Below are 17,815 nucleotides of genomic sequence, written 5' to 3' on the forward strand. Positions count from 1 at the left end.
GCATCTGAGGGAAGAATTTGGCCTTACGTTTGTTTGTGCCTGGAAGATGTTTGGATGTTGTGAGGCTTGTTGGCAAAGCACTTTAAGAACCTCTGATGAAATGCTCCAATGAAGTACCTAAGCACTATTATTGTTCTTAATAAAATTATGAGCCTGGTTTTCCTATACATTTAATTTAAAATGATTAATCACTCCCAAAACTATCAAAAGAAGGAAGCAGAAAAGTAGATACTGAAAAGATTTGTCTGCATGGTGGAGATTCTAATCCCACACTCTTGGCATGAAATCTTGGTCACATCAAAATCAACAGGCGTTCAGTGGACTAAGATGAGACTTGATATCTTCTTAGCTTCTTTTACTTTTTATTAAGCAAAGGAGTGACAAGAACATTGAGCTTCTTTGTTTTAAGAATTTGCCTGCCTGAAATTTGTAGGAGATAGGAAATTTGAATGTTGAGGCTAAATATTTTAAATATAAACCCAAGCATGCACACTCCATTCTCTATGGCCCAATGCTGTTCCCATTAATGGTAACGGGGGGCCCTTCCATCAGTGCGATTCCCTGATCTGTAGGCCCTGGCAGTAATCGCAATGTGCCACTAAAATCCACAAAAAAGACCCCCAAAAAGTTATTTTCTGAACTAGTAAAACTTTAATTAACAGGAGTTTCTCTTGGCACAGTTTTTGCTATTAAATAAATAAAGCATTTAGTCAAAACCATCTCTATTTACTATACAAAATACTGAAAAGCAAACATTTTTAAAAGATACGGAAACTTAGGGTTCTGTGAAAAGAGCCTGTGCTGCTCGAGCAGTTATTCACACTTGATGCGCGTAACACAAATGCAACACGGTATTGAGCTACTATGTGTTCGTATGTGGCTGGTGCAAATTTTTTCGCGTGGGGATGCCATGTTATTAAAATTCATTTGTACTTCACAGAATATAAGCAAAGCAGAGTCTGTCTTTTGGATATCAAACAATAAATCAGGTTAAAAGTTGTGGCTTATGGTCAATTGTGATTCGCTGTTCTAAGAGTCCACTTTCATTGGTCTTAACTTGGGACATGTTTAGATTAGATGGGAGTTTGTTACGACTGCTGTTATCTTTTCTGGCAGAATACTTTTGGGTTTTAGAGCAATTCTTGCCCATTCTACATTCCTCCCTCTCCCAAGCCCCTGCTTGAAGCATACTGAATATATTCTAGATTTCCAATATTTTGGCCAGCAATGATCTGTGTATTTTTTAAAAAACAACAATTTCCTTTTGTTAACATTGCAGAATGCTGGCAAAGACGCTGCTGAAAAGAGAACAGCATCACTTACATCTCAGGAACAGATAGCATGGCATCCCTTTTCAGATGGAATGTACACTTGTGTGTTTGCATGCGGTATAACATAAGTCACTTGAATACATCAGACTTCGTTAACACTATAATATAAATAAGCTTATTCCTTCTACTAGACATGTAAATGCCTTTTTTTGCAGTCCATAATTATATATACATTGAAAAAGAATGATACACAAGCAGCAAAATAGGCTTAGACTAGAACAACTCAGTGGTAACTAACCAAATTTGTGGCCTTTTCATATTTTCAATACAGAAAATTCTGCATATAAATATTTTTGGACTTAGGAATTTAAAAAATAAACAGAACAGTATAGCTGTCACACAGATCAAACACACTTTAAAACATTTTGCTAGATTTAACAGAACACAATGTTGACGTCTAAAAAAGAAATTAAAATAAACCAGATTTTTAAAAGGGACAATAAGTCTAAACAACTGCTGATTTGGGGAGAAATGAGATGGAACTAATTGCCCACAAGCAGTGATTCCTCTCCAATTCCACAAGCAGGCAAGGCTTTCAATATTGTTTTCTTTAAATGCTGATGTCTCTGTGTCCTTCCCTAGGACAGTATCCTTCTAACAGTTTTAATGCTCAGCAGCAGGGAAATCTCCCATCTTGAACTGATCAAGACTGTAGTTGCAACAAAACATGCCCTATTCATAAAGGGCCCTTAAAAATGGGGGATAGTAACATTTCACACGATACACTGTAGACAAAACACACAAATAATTAAAAGAAACTAAAACCAAAAGCAAATATGTTTGATAGAACAGTTACATTTTTATGTGATCAGAACTCTACTTTTTAGTTCCAAAAGCAATGGAGCAGTTGCTATTTAGTCACTTTTGCCTGCACTGTACAAATGTCCTACAAATCTGAGCCTCAGAGAAAGCAAAACTTGGATTTACTGACTTTTTTGTCACACTTTTTCCCAATTGCATTTGACCTTTAAATTTCTCAGCAGCCAATGATGGTCTCATAGGTCTCGCCTCATTTTACTTTGTGGAATGGAAGCCCTTTGATATGAAAAGAGTGGTAGAGGCCAGAATGACTGCGAGCAGCGTTCTTTACATGTTGAATTGTCTTTAAAAAAGGAGCAGAGCAACGCTGTAGGTGCTGGGAAAACACAAATTGCAGGCACCCAAGAAAATGCCATGGGTTATGTGTTTTATAACATACCTAAAAAGTCACTGCTGTAAGAAAAAAATAATGTTAATATTCAAACCACAGATTTCTAAAACACAAGAAAATGTACCTGAGAGTGTGTGTGTATATATATATATATTTATCTATTTATATTTTTATATATATGCCAACATTTAAAGTGAGAAAGTATATTTTCCTCCAATTCTTTCTCAAAACAAAGAAAAACAAAACAAAACAATGAATGGTAGTTATGGCCCAAGCATTAAGGTTTAGTGATGGTTTTGAAAAACCCCATTTCACATCCACCTCTTTTCTTTCCTCTAAAATGGTTTCCCAATGCAGAATGGAGAGTAAATAAAAGAAAAAAGGACGTATATTTAAACACTCCTCAACATCTAACAGACTGGACTGGAGTCAGGAAAGAACCTTGAAGGGAAAAAAAAAAGTATCAGTTGTAAAATGTAGCTCTGTTGACAAATATAGCTGATGTTTCCTTGTAATTATTAAGATAGCTTGAAAAGATGTGAAAGTACAACACAAACAGGCTACATGAAGGCAGTATATTAAAATCCCCTTGTAGCACATTACAATCAATAAAAAGAAAAGAAAATTTGAATAATACTAGAGGTAGCCGCTGTTTGTATTTTCTGTTATTCTGAGTATTTCCGGAGTCCAAACCTTCGAACACTGCTCCCCTGACAAGAGGCTTGTGTGCAATAAGCCGACATGGCAGACTGGTAAGCTAGATGTCTGCAGTGTTGTTTGAAGTATCTTTTTCTAATACAATGAAGGAAGTACTTGTAAAGGAAGTGCGTTGATGACCTGCATTAAATCACAGCTCAGAAAGCTATGGCTGTTTGCTGTTTTACAAGCCACTTAAAAACCAATATCAACAAGTTGTTAAGTAAGCTATGCAGTTTCACAACATATAAATAGTGTAAGTTTCAATGGTTTCATATAATTTCTAAAATATACGCTAGCTGAATATTAACAGAGTAACAATAATATTAATCATAATAATGCCTTAGTCTGAAGTCACAGGAAGGCGTTTCCTTCATATGGGGGGGATTCCTGGAGGATGTTGGTGGGATAGGTTTTATGTCTGGTAGAAGTGATGATAGTGGTGGTGATGCTCATGGTGGTGATGGTGTTCATGTCTCTGGATCATTTGTCCAACTTGGCCTTCATACAAAATGACTGTGGGCAGGTCTCTCACCTGCTCTTTTTCCACAACTGTCCCTGGAGAATGGAAGGTTTTGCACATGTGATGATTCTCCTTTGCCCTCTGCTTATGTTTCTTGTGAGCCTGCTGGGACTGCATGGGGAGGTAAGGAAGATTCTGGCCCACCCGTGCAGATGGGGAAGCCATTGGCATGGATGCCCCTTGAAGAGGTTTATTCCTTACTGCCCTTCCAGGGTGAACAGAGGCTACATTTTTGCTCTGGACCTTGGGAGACCTAACAAAGTGCTTGTTTGAGTCCTGATTGCGCAGCCTTTGTTGTATTTCTGCAATCTTGGCGTATGAGGCATCAGCCAAATTGATGTGGCTGGGGTCCACCACTTGAGATTTCCTATGGTGGGCATGGAAGATTTCAGGTTCATGAGAGCGGGATCTAGTCTGATTCACAACTCTATTTGGTGGGTCATATTGCTGAGCTGCTGGAGGAGATCCTAGAAAAGAACAAACTGAGTTAGTCATCTAATATTTCAAATTTTAATTAGCAGCATGCATTTGGCAGGGTTAAGTTTATCGGCAGAGTGGAATTTTCCTCGGGAAGTGAACATAATTATACCAGTAGCTGTTTAGAAAAAGTTGTATAAGTCTTTGTGACAGAGTGCTGGGCAAGAACAGTTGAGCCAGCACTCTGGTCACGGCAGCTCCAATCAAACCATGCAGAATGGAGTTGGTTAAACAGCGCTGTGCCTAATTTGTGGGGGGAGCAGAACTGGCAGGCTAATTAAGCCATTAGGCAGAGGTTACAAATAGGCACAGGAAAGAAGCAGAAGGCAGAAAAGCAGGCAACACGGGGAGGACAGAGATTACCCTTTGCTGCTTGTTGCAGGAGCTGGGGATTCCCTAGGACAGTTAGAGCAGAGCTGAATATAGTATGAAGGTGGTGGGACCCCATATTGTAAATAAACTACACAAGATGTTTGACCAGCACGAGGGTCTCTGAGCAGTTTGGTTTGTCTCTTGATTCTGATCTCCTAGTGTTCCAATTTGGCCTGATTCTTGGTAATTGGCTCCTTGGCCCTGGACACTTGGCTTGCACTCAATGCCATCCCTTAGGAGAAGGTACCCATGCCCCAGCTCTGACACTTTCTCTATTCTGACAAACTCTCCTTCTTGGACGTCCGTCTAGATTGTATCAAAATGATGACATCTGGTACAGTAAAACACAGAGGCAGGGCAAAACTGCAATCCAAATCCCTTTGAATCTGGGGGTGTTGGTTCTGGATTGGATCCCAAAATCTGAAAGCAACTATTTTCTGGTTCCAGCTCAGATGTGGCCTGCATCATCCGAAGCCTAGCCCTGATTTTGCCCCGGTCTAAACCTAATAAACTGGATCTGAAGAGTGCTCTCCAAGCCCATCTCCAGTAAATAGCGATGGATCAATCACACAACATACTCATTATTTCTAAATTCAGTGGGCCCAATTCGGCCCGTGTAGCTGAAGACGGACCTGGGACAAAAGTGTGAAAAATCAATTCCTATATTACCTGGTCCAAATTTTGATGTATAGTTTTCTATTCCTGCAAGATCCAAATAGTGGTTTCTCCTTTCAATGTTCTCATCCACGCAATGGCGATAGCACCCACTCTGCTCAGGGTTGTTGTCACCGGGGTGATATCTGTGGGCAGGAAGCAAAATGAAAATTCAGCAAAACTTCTTCAAGTTGTTACTGCCGCCTCACATTCAAAAGTTAAGGGACACTTTGAAATGCTGGGAGTTACTTGCAAAGAGACACAACAAATGTCTGATGTTCTGGATGTCCCAGGGGCTACTTGTATAGGAGGGAAAGGAGTGTCTATGCAGGGCTGTACATTGATTCCATGATATTGCAAAACAAGGGATACTTTCAAATCTGCTTCATGCCAAAGCAGATAAAAACACTGTGAGGGTTTATTACATATGGCATAGTCTCTGTGGTTGGGCCAAACCATTCAATACATTCGTTAATCTGGGCATGCCAAGGAAAGTCTGCTGTTTGACATGGCTTTTCCCAGCTCTGCAGGGGGGCACTGGAATGAACCTGGTGTTAGATAAATGGTCTAAATGTTCATGTGGTTCCACTTTAGGGACGTAGGCAGGTGTATTTACTAGCGAGAAACTGGGGGAGAAGGTGTCAGTGGAAAAAAATCTGAGATAATGCATTGCTTTTTGCCAAAATACATTTAATAAAGTCAGATCAACCTCTGGCTTCATAATCCTGACTCCTTTTCCTGCTCAGCTTTGCAACTTTATTTATAGCAGAACTATTTCCTGAGAATGAATATCTGAAATACCATTTGTTTATGAGGGGAAAAAAAATCAAGCAGGGGTTTACAATACTGTAGCCAACAATGCTCAACAGTTTAATTCACCATGTCCAGATGTGAACAATTTCTCTATTGCAACAAATGGGATGAGGAAAACACTTTTTTGATTAAATCACGGATTATCATTCAGGGAGGCACTTCCATCTCTGAGACCCTGGGATGGCTTCTGCTCTCCTTTATACCCCCGGGAAACCCTACTTATATCAGTGGAAGGCCAGGATTTCAGGCTGGTTCCAAAAAAAGGGCTCAGTCCTGCATGGTGTTGAGTGCTCAGGCCCCAATTCAGCACAGCATTTAAGCTTTATCTTTCAGCACCTTGCAGCCTGCAGGATTGCGCCCTGTGTGAGGTTGGTGTCTCAGTAGGGATCTCCAAGAGAGCCGCCTTAATAAAAATCCCCATCTATCACAGGGTGTTAGATTCATTTGGAGGATTAAGTTTACATGGCTTTAATGTATGCAAATATTCTTGCATGTAACACTGCCTGCGTGGAAAGCCGTGAAACTTAAAAGGTTTTGAATATGGAACCTTTACACACTGGAAGTGACAGAAGCCACTGCACTAGCATGTCAAAAAGAACTGGAACAGGAAACTACCAGGCTTTTTCTGTTTTTGATAACTAATCAGCCCATACACCATACGAACCTCATCTGGATCTTTGTGGAAGTCTACAATTATGGCAGTTTAACTTGTAGGAACACAAATCAAAGAGTTTCAGCAGCTACAATTTAGCATACAAGTGCCATATATTGTGGCTGACCTGCCACAGCTTGTGGAGATCAATGGAAGTTGCATGCATGCAGCGAAGGCGCTGTATGGTTCATACAGTGTAGGAATAACTGTTTCTGGTCCAGCACAATTCAGCATCATTGTATAAAACTGTATAAAACGGAACTACCTGGGAACCAGTTTTTTTGGTACTGTAATGAATTCCATCCCTCACTGAGACAATGGGGAAAAATTATGCTAGTACCATCGCAGCCCTGAATTCTAACAGCTTTCTTACATGTAAGATGACATTCAACAATGCAAATATACACAGTGAAGCAATTACATGTTGATGAGAGATGTGCCCCACCGCCAAGGAGAACTTCAAGTATTTCTGACCACTGGAGCTTCTGGCATCCATCCCCTGCCTGCTCCTTTGCACATACATGGAAGCATTCAGGCATCAAACACTTGATTCTAATCTTCTGCAGGGTATAAGAATGTGTGGGTCTGAGAAAGAGACATTTGCTAATGCCTTTGAACAGTACGTGAAACCCTTTTCTGAAACTCTGAAGCGTCATTACGATGAGGAGTTCTGCTATTATATAACGGAACGGGGGATACAGCAGCAAGAATGTGTAGGTCAGGAAACTGCAAAGGACATTTCCTGAAAGCTGCGGTCTGAGAGAACGTGACATTTAAACAAGCCAGGGCTAAATTGCTTAAACAGGTCTGGGTGAAGAGGAGGGGGAAAAGCCAATATGTACCAAAGGAGACTGTGTATCTGTGAAAAGAAAAGGAGTACTTGTGGCACCTTAGAGACTAACCAATTTTTTTGAGCATAAGCTTTCGTGAGCCACAGCTCACTTCAGATAAATTGGTTAGTCTCTAAGGTGCCACAAGTACTCCTTTTCTTTTTGCGAATACAGACTGACACGGCTACTACTCTGAAACCTGTGTATCTGTGGGAGAGGGGAAAGATATTTCAGAGCCTTGTTTTATATAAGTATTTTCCCTGTTGCCCAAAAGCAAGTATAAACAACAACAGAAATGGGATGGCATTAACACAGCCAATGGTGTTCTCGCTGTCAGTGTTATTATTATTATGAGAGAGATGCTGGGTAAACCAACCATAAATCTGGATACTTGATCTGAATACTTGCATTAGCACTACAGGTAGAAGCTCTAGCCCATAGCTTCCAGCATATGAAATCCCACCCCCAGAATACTTTCCCCACCTTAAAGGCAGGGATATCCCTATCAGCTTCATCTTGAATATTAACAGAATCTTGCCTGTAATTCCCAGGAGACTGAAATCATGAAAATATATGCATCTAATACATGATTTCATTGCAACTCCAAAGGAGAGCCCCCACATTCACCCCCTTGCCACTGATGAACATGAGGAAGACTTTCACAAGCTTAGCCATTTGACCAAGTTGAACAGAAACTTGGGGCTCATTCCTGCAACAGACACAAGGGTCAGATTCTTTGCTGTGTCCACATTTGGCAGGGTGTAGCAAAGAAAGGGGATTATCGGGAATTCAGTGTTGGCTGCCTGATGCTCTGCTTAGCCCTGTTTACTGGTTAGACTTGCCTAGGAAGGCTCTAACATGAACCTGCTGGCAATGGTACCCAAGGGACCATCTGCATCCCGTGGCAGAGGGGCAAAAAGGGAGCAGAGCCGAGAATCTGCCCCATAGAAAACACATTTGGTGCAAGTATGACAGCTGGTTTGAAATGGGATTAGTTGACATTCAGAATACAGCCCTGTCTTATTCAGAAGCAGCACCTTGTTCAATTCAGATGAAGGAACAGCTTTTGAACAGGTTATGGGCTCTACATCTTAAGTCAGCTAAGATGTCTCTTCACGCAAATACATTCAAACTACTAAGCAAATAACAGTGGACTTGAATTGCAAGGGGGGGAATTCCACCCTGAACTGCCTGCTCCAGTATCCGTCCAAGAGCCCAGAGAGACCTTTGTGCTAAAAACAATTTGTATGGAGTCACGGGTAAAAAGGCAGAACTTGTTTTCTTGCCTGTAATTTTGATCTCTGAATCTGGATCCACTGTTATGGAGTATTTCTGTCGAATCCAGAATTGGGAGGCCCAGTTGCTTTTTGGGCTCTCGCACGCCCCCCACCAATGAACCTGAACACTCCCTCTTGCTGGCATATTTGTACATCCCCCTGAGAAAAATTCTCCTGAAGTCAAGGAAGCACAAAACTAGAACTTTTTTTCTTTGCAGCCAAAGAAACAATCACTACTATTGTGTTGATGGCACTTCAGCCCCAACTAACGTTCCCTTTTGCCCTAGCTTGAATGTTAAGACAACTTCATACTAACCCAAACATATACAGTGACCATAGAGAGGATTTCTCCAAAGCAGTGGATATATATTAGGAGATACGAAAATTACAGGATTATAGGTTTTTTGTTTAATTACCCATTTGAACAATGGAAATAACACTTCTACACTGAATTGCGAGGGGAGCATTTTTGTTCACTGTACAAATAAAATAAGTAAGATACGCGTTGAAATCTGCCCCTGACAGATCTGTCTCAACTGACTATCACATATTCTGATGTTCAGTGCAGCATTTGTCTATAAGGCAGGTGGAAGATGTGAAAATGGGGCAAATACGTGCTTCTCTTTGCTAACCTTGCCAATGACATGACTAGACATTTGCAGAGGAACAAGGCCTATTCTAGACTGGCATCCAAACTAATATTGTGCATTCCTTCAGGGAGAGACTTCAAATAGGTCTTTTTATCTTATCTCTAAAAGGCTACAACCGTACCTGCAGCTGTGCATAAAAGAAACTACTGTGTCTGTACTTCATTGGAAATGGATGCACCCTGAGTCACACCGGCAGGAATCCACAAAAAAACAACAATTTTTTTTTCAAGTGGTGAAGGGCATCTTGAGACTTAAAAACAAATCCCCCCACCCTCACGCTAATTTTCCTTGAAAATTTACAGTGAAAGCATCAACCCTTGTGAATCTTGCTAATCTGTAGGTGGATGTTACCCAGTGACTAGCTAGTTTCCTAAGGGGCTAGGTGTTCACAAGGGGACCCTGTGGCAAGGAGGAGGAATTATTTCTGGCTGCTGGGAGACAGGATGGGTTGGGAGTGTCTTAGAGGAAATAACTCTGCCTGCCCCTCTGCTAAGAACCCCTCCCCTCCCTTCCTTCTGCCTGGAGGTTTGCCCCTTCTCTACTGCCAGTTCCCACCTGCTTATTTTAGGCTGGGAGGGTAGCAGAAGAGGGGCAGGCCGGGTTCGGAGCTCATGCCAGGATGTGGTACAAGGTGTCAGCAAGGACTAGAACTGGCAGTGTTTGTTAATGAAGAGGTAGGACTGGAAGCAGGGCAGAGACAGGTTGGAAGCTGTCTGCCCACTGGGGGGAAGCCGTCTTCTGGTGCTTACAGGGGATGGAGTTGAGGGGAGGAAATTAAATTCAGACACAAGCCCACTAAGCAGAAGAAGCTGAAGGGAGGCATGGGTCCTTCTGGGCAGACTGGAAAGGGAAGGAAAAACTGTATTTATCTTCAGTACCTCTGTGTGAACTAATGAAGTCAGCGACCCTCTGTGCTCAAACACTTGAACATGTGATATGCTGGTTAAGTGCACGTGATCATGGCTGGAGAGGTTGGGAGTTTTTCCTCACCTCAGACAGCTGGTATCTTTTGCTGTTATGGTGGTTCAGTTTTCTTGTTGTTCTTTGAAACCAGGTTGTGTTCTTAGAAGCTGCTTATGAGGCCAGTGCCTAGAAAAGGCACTTTTATATATACAGAAATAGAAATGAATGCGTTGGTCCAGTGGCTGGCCCACATAGTGGGTAAAAGCCTGCTACTTAGCTGCAGCTAATAAACTTAATTGTTAACTTAAGTAGTAGGGGCTTCAGCTTTGGAGCCCAGAGCCCCAAGGCATTTAGGCATCTACCTCCTACTTAAAGTAATGGGAGTTAGACACTTAAATACCTTTGAGGATCTGGGCCTGGGTGCTCAATCGCTGCTACAACCCTAGTGACCATGGCCCATTAAAAGAGCACCTAGAATTGGTGGTGGGGTTTTAAAATATGATCACATCTTTCCTTCGTCTAATGGAATCATGTTTCTTAATGTGGCCTAAGTAAACCTGAAGGGAGATAAGGCTCCAAAGCAATCACTATTCAATGTTAATTTCTCTATTTAAGATTCTCTCTCATTTTGTATAAAGCACCACTGGACTGCATAGTGATAACAGATGACATGTAAGAGAACAGGGTCCCTGCCCAAGCATTCTGTAGAATAGCTGGATAACACAAAGGGAAAAGAAAAACAGACCGTGGTAGGGGAGAGGTGGAAACTGCAGCAAGGGGGGATGGGAAGGTTAATGTATCGTTTTGCCCAAACACAAGCAAAGACATCATTTATTGAGATGCTCAAATGGTGCTTTTTTAAGTGAAATGTTCACCCAAACTTTCCAATAGGCTCTCAGAGGTAGGCGATTGTAAAGAAAAGCTTGTATGGCTAGAAACTAGAGACATAAATAACATCTTTCACTAAAGCTAGCTTCCTAGGCTTCCCTGGATATAGACTCTGCCACTAGCTGCCAGCGGTGCCACACTTCACTAGTACTACTTCAGTAGAAATCCCATGGAATTTGCTGTTTGTTTCAAGGTGAAAATTCCCATGATTCCTCTGACTAAAATATCAGCAGCTGAAGCCTTTTGAGGTTGGCCCATTGCCAGCTCAGAGATTCCTTCCTTTGAGTAGATGAAGAGTTCATTCCACTTACCTGAGAGAAGCCCGCTGCTTCTTTTCAGAGCTTCTCAGCTCTTCACTGGCTTTGCTCTCAGCTCTGTGCCTAGAGCTCTGCAAATCTGCACCCCCAAAAAGGAAAGTTATTTCATATTATTGATATCATTCTGTCTGGCAAATGTGCAGAAGTGCATAGATATTCCTTATTGGCTTGCTGTTTGCACCAATCCATAATACCTCATTAGGGATAAAATTGTCAAATGTGACAAAATGAGTTAGGAGCCTAAGTCCTATCCACTTTCAATGGGAGCTGGGTGCCCAAATCATTTAGGTTCCTAGGGGGAACATTTTCAAAAGTACCTATGATCCCACTGAAAGTCAATGGGATTTAGGCTCCTCAGTCACTTAAGGTGCTTTTGAAATGTTATCTTACTAGTTTAAATCAAGATCATACTCTGGGGCCTAGTGTGCCCAAAGTTTTTGCATTGATATAACTGTTTTGGTGAAGAGTGTGGTTATATTGGTACAACCACGAGCATGGAGACACTTATACTACTAGAAAGGTGTCTTATACTGATAAAGCTTATTCCCCTTCCTGTATGCGAATAGCTATCCTGGTAGAAGCATCTTTATCCTAGTATAACTGCCACTACACTAGGCTGGTGCTGGTATAGTTAAAGAAGTGCAACTTTTGTGTGGACAAGCCCTGGTAACTCTTTAATGTGAAAGAATGTTAGAATTACACATGATAGGCAGAATCTATTGCCCATAATGCCCCCAGAGGGCTAAGGGAGTCACCCTTGTGCATCTGATGACAGTATTTGTCCAATATTTGTACTTAAACTGATCAATATACATCAGTCACGACTGTATCATTAGCAAGTATTTACTGATTAACTAGAAGGGCTAAACAGATTCTACATATTGTATAGCATGCATTTAAGGTGCGGTGATGTAGTTCTCTTTTCTCCTGTTGGCTTCCTAAGGCCTGAACTAAACTTGAAAGCTGTGTTGGTATAACTATTTTGGTTGGAGTGTAATTTTTTTTAAACCAACATATTTATATCAGCCAAACCATAGTGTGGATGCAGTTACACTGATATAAAACTGCTTTATACTGGTATAGTTATTCCTTTTCCCATACAGGAATAGATATATTGGTATAAAGCACCTGTATACCGATATAATGGTGTCCACACTAGGAGGATTGTACCACTTTAACTATACTGACATAGTTAAAGTGGTACAACTTTCTAGTGTAGACAAAGCTTTCATGTAGCTTGTAGTCTGTAACTACTGTGAATCAGAAATAATCAAACCAAATGAAACGATGAATTTCAAACACAGACTCCTAAGTTAGAACATCCACATCTGAGGCCTCCAATGGGCAGTTAGAAATTACAACACGCCCAGAATCAGTTGCTCTTGACTCAGGTGTCCCTATAACTGATTTTTCTGCTAGGAAATGTGAACTGAAATCTTTGAGGGGAAACATTTTGGCAATATTTCACAGGGCAATATAGCATGTGCTTACCAGCAGGGTTTAGTAAGATACTCTTTTTCTTCTGACTTCCATCAGGTGCCACAGTAAGCTTCACTCGCAGAGTTTTACTGGAACTGGGAGAGTGGTTTACTGATGCATCAACTACCTCATAGATGGTATGAAGCAAGCTTGTAATGTCCTACAATTGGGATTGAAACACAACCAGAAAAATAATATTGTAAAAACGGGTGAAGAACCAATTCCTTTGGTACTGACAAATTTAACCGTTCTGGACCAATTAGGTGCCAAGGCATCCTCAAATCTCACTGAATTCAAAAGGGAACTGAGGGTGCTCAGAACCTCGCAAAAGTACCGAGCTTCATTGAATCAAGTCTTCTGTTTCTCAAATGGGCATACCCTTAGCCACGTTTCCCTGCTGGATTTAAGAGATAAATACATCCGATCTTAGGACATCAGGTGAAAGCTATACAAGAAGTGTTTCAAGCATATGACCGTCTCTTCCATATTCCTTATGTTCAAATGGCATAAGTGTTATGAAATGGGACAGAATAGATCAAAACACCCTTAGAAAAAACACATAGTTTATTCACATTTTCCAAACACACACCATAAGCTGTTTAACTAGCAGTTTTCCCTACCAGTTTCTCTCTATTATCTTAAATACAGTGAAGGTATAAAATATTATTTATATAGCAATGGAAAACAGAGTTTGCACGACCCAAACAAGTATTTCCTTTTTTTTCTAAAAGCAGACCCATATCCACAATTTCTACAGCACATGATAGATAACCAATCCTGGCCTCAGGAAGATGTTTGCTTCCTGTGATTCCCTTTTGATATCTAGAGATTCCACAGAACACATTATTGGTGAGATTTAGATATCTAGAATCAGACTGATCCAAATTTCTCAAAACAATGAGGGTGTTTTGGGTCAACACACTACAGAGATAGGCCTGAGTCACAACATTTAGAATTGAATCTGAACTTACCTAAAGTTCAGGATAGTTGAAATCTGGTGTTCAGATTCAGGCCAATCTGAATATATCCCTCTCTTTAGGTTACCATCACCATTACACAGTCTCATAATAGGTGGGATAAAAAACGATGTTTAATAATTCAATTACGGCAGCTTTAGAAATTGTAAGTGTAGGGGCAATTCAGAATTCCTCTCCATAGCTGCAGTTCAGCCGAGCATTTATTTAAGTATGAGATTAAGTCCATCCATATTCAGCAAAACACGTAAGTTTGTGCTTTACAGTAAGTGCCATTGACGTAAACAGGACTTAAGCACATGCTTAAGTGCTTTACTGAGCAGAGGCTGATCAGAAGCAGCATTACCAAATTCAAATAAGCCATTTGTCTCATACAGAAGGACTACTGAATCCGCATTCTTCTTACTTGATGTATGGGTGGAACATAGCCTCTTTTAGGAGCGGTGTTGCAAGTCAGCTCATATTTATCCAAACCAGTCAGCATTCATTAACATTACACAAATGTCCTTACTCCATACTACCTAGCTATTGCCAAGATGAGCAGGAGATCTACTGCTTTGCTCTTTACTTGAGATGGAGACAATTCTCTGAGTGAACTAACCCACATTTATTATTTATTTCTATCAGTACCAGACAGTCCTGTCGTGGACACCATTCTAGGATCAAAGTGTATCAAGCCCAGCAGGCTTTAAAGGTCCCACTGAATACACTTCTAATAAATTATCTACCAGTCTCTCTGACCCTAGACCTATCCTAGAACAACGCCCTTTTCCAGGTGCCTTTGTTAAATATAACAAAACTGGTTCTGAGAAAGATGGAGACTTAGTTCTTGCATTCAATAAAATCTCAAATTCTATAGGATTCACTCATGGTTCAAACCCTTAGAAATGTAGCCTCAAAGCTCAGCACGCCCAGGTGAGCGCTAGCAGACACACCAGTTTAACCTGATGTAGTATATTCCCCTCTTTATCTAGCCAGCGTTAAAAGAGACAGTCAAATACTAATCTCCTGCACACGCTGAATATTTTGCAGTTAACAGACATATTCCTTTCTGTGGAACATGCAGGAAACCTTGAAACTATGGCTAAGGCAAACAATTTACAGTAGGTGAGGCTCCACCTTTTCTAGCCTGAAAGGTCTAATGTAGAAGATCCAAATTCTGCCCTGATTTACAACCTCTGCAATACTTTACAAAAGTCAGTGGAATTACTCCAGATTTAGGGTCCTGCTCCCACTGACTTCAACGTTTAGGATCAAGCCCTTATGTTGGTAGAAATAGAGCGGAATTTGGCAGCTTGTCCATTCCTTCCACAGAAATCTCTCTGGTCTTTCCCCCCTAAAGGTATAATGTCTGTCATAAGCTGTGCTGGTGGCCTGTTTCCATCCTTTTGACAAGAACCGGTGCCTGAAAGCCTGCATCAGGGAATGACTGACTGATTGATAATATCTCACCCACCCTCTCCTCTCACACTTTCATTATGTCTTGAAACTTACCCAAACCTACTAGAAAGTCTCTTAACAGAAAGAGCAGCACCTAACAGAAGGCTTCACAGGCTGAAGTTCTTATTGCAGCTGACAAAAAACCCAAACCAAACCAAGATAGAGCCACCACTGGAATACCCCCTTCTTAAACTAACTTCTGGAAGGCCTCATACTATGCACCCAGATCCCGATTCACCAAGCCACGTCTATTTAACAAAGTTCTTAAGCACATCCTTAACTGTAATGGGATTGATGCACGTATTTAAGTGCTTTGCTGAACAGAGACCTTATTGTTTCATTCCCCAACAAGTATTCTGCCACTACGTTCTCCCTGCCTTGGATACAGATAACCAACACAGGTAACGTTTCGTGTACTGCCGATTTTAATATGGTTATCGCTCACACATTTGTCCCCAACAACCTAATCTCTTTTTTTTGTTCCAATATCCTATATGCTTGTACTATTTGCTTGTTAACCCCTCTCATTTTACTCTAGAACATGCAAAGACAGAAGTTCTGTACTTCCATTGGCTTTTTAAATGATTTTGTTTCTGTTACTGGGGGCTGCCTAACCCCCACACACCTCAAATGCGGTCCCTATTTTTCCTCTTTCACAGTCTTGGTCTTTCCCAACAAACCCCTTGCTCAACATTTTAGGAAGTACTCCCAGGCCTTGTCAAGGCAGGCCACCTGTAATAAAGGCACAACATGTACTCTCTGAGCCAGCAATACATCTACACCCAAATTTGCAACTCTCAACCAAACGGGTTTGAATTATCCCAAATTACTTCAGTCTATCCAGCCACCAGGCATTTTAACATACTGCACAACAGTCCCATTAAAACTGTGCTTTTCTATTGTGTTGCTGCCTTTCGTATTTTGTCAAGCTCCCCAAGTTTTAATATCTAATTCCCTCCATGAGGATAAGAAGTTCTTTGCAATCAGGAACTCAATGAAAGCACCCTTCAGATGGGCATGAACCAGCCAATCAAGATCAGAAGTACCCTTTTGTAACTTAATCCACTTCTTTGCACTCTTATCACCTGTCTCTTAGATATCACCACCAAGATTTTTATTAAGGGATTCATTTACTCATGTTCCTTATTTGGGGTCTTGTACATTGACAGCTCTCCTACGGGCAAACCAGCTCACTCAACCACCAACCCTACTGCACTGGCAACTTTCTGGTTGAGTTGCCTCCTGAAATCAGACCTCTTGGCCTCCTGACTGCTTGACAGTACCTCCTTAGAAACGAGATCCTGAGAATCATCCAAATTCCTGAGGTAACCTTGCAGGACTGAAGACTCAGAATGAGTTGTCAGCAGGACATCAGCCTTGAACTATGACTGAAGCTGTTTCCCCACAGCGCTGTCTCTAGGGTAGCTATTGTGGGGCTCATGTCTCTCCCAAATTATTGGCACCAGGTCCATCACGATATATGCTACAAAGCCTATAAAGGTCTTCCAAACATGCCTTACATTTTTCTCTAAGGAGAATTTTCATCTTCATGTAATATGCCATGGTAACTGGGCAATTTATGCTCACCCTTGCATCCTGTTCTGCTGATTGTTATCTGACTTCAAATCCCTTGAACAGCTATCTACAGGTGCTGACACAGCTTTACATTCCATGCACCAGCTATCGAGCACATCAGCGAAATTGTCCCCTCCTGAAGAAACTTGTCAAGAACTAAGGATAACAGTCAGGTACAACCAGTTAACTTCTTCTGGTGCACAATCAAACACACTCAAGAAACCTCACAGCCCCATAGAGCTCTACAGGTCCAATTACCAAAAAAACTAAATTCCTTGACATACAAACCACAATTTTAGAAACTGCCTAAGGCAGGGAAAATATTATCCTTTGAGCTGGTCAAAGTTTTTTGCATGAAAAGTTTTTCTACGCAAAAATGGCATTTCCCCATGCCCCCAATAAAACAAACTTTTTGTGAAAAATTGTCATTATAAAAAATTTTCATTTTTGCAAGATTATACATTTTTTTACCAAAATACTTACTGAAATGGTTTCCAAATATGAAAAAAATAATAATTTTGATTAAAATATATGGCGTAATATTCACACAAAAAACCCAGTTCATTTTGACTGCTATGAAAAGGAAAAAACATGAACGTTTTTCATAAAGTTGTTTCCTCGTTTTTCATCCAGCTCTCATAACGCCAGCAAAGACAAAGAATTTGGAGGTGGGGCTGTGTCATTATAAATTACCTTCTGGTGGCTTTCAGTTGATGTGCTGAGATACCTACTGAAACTACGTACTGAGATTGCTACTATGATGTAACAAAATTAGGCTATAAAATTCCTTCTTAAAGAGAAAAACTAATGCTTT

General features: G+C 40.9%; 1 protein-coding gene across 2 annotated transcripts in view; it reads right to left on the minus strand.

Annotated features, from left to right (window-relative positions):
• Positions 1–643: 643 nt before the first annotated feature.
• Positions 644–17,815, minus strand: part of NKD1 (NKD inhibitor of WNT signaling pathway 1) — a 146,429-nt gene continuing 129,257 nt past the window's right edge. For both annotated transcript variants that reach the window (XM_027822135.3, XM_007059658.4), the window contains 4 exons: positions 13,025–13,172; positions 11,528–11,612; positions 5,219–5,349; positions 644–4,167 (listed from right to left, as the gene is read on the minus strand). In XM_027822135.3, the coding sequence (XP_027677936.2) occupies positions 3,593–4,167; positions 5,219–5,349; positions 11,528–11,612; positions 13,025–13,172 (939 nt within the window). In that variant the 3' untranslated portion in view covers positions 644–3,592. The remainder of the gene's footprint in view (positions 4,168–5,218; positions 5,350–11,527; positions 11,613–13,024; positions 13,173–17,815) is intronic.

The sequence above is a fragment of the Chelonia mydas genome, chromosome 12 (genome assembly GCF_015237465.2).
Source record: "Chelonia mydas isolate rCheMyd1 chromosome 12, rCheMyd1.pri.v2, whole genome shotgun sequence".
NCBI classification, from domain to species: Eukaryota; Metazoa; Chordata; order Testudines; family Cheloniidae; genus Chelonia; species Chelonia mydas.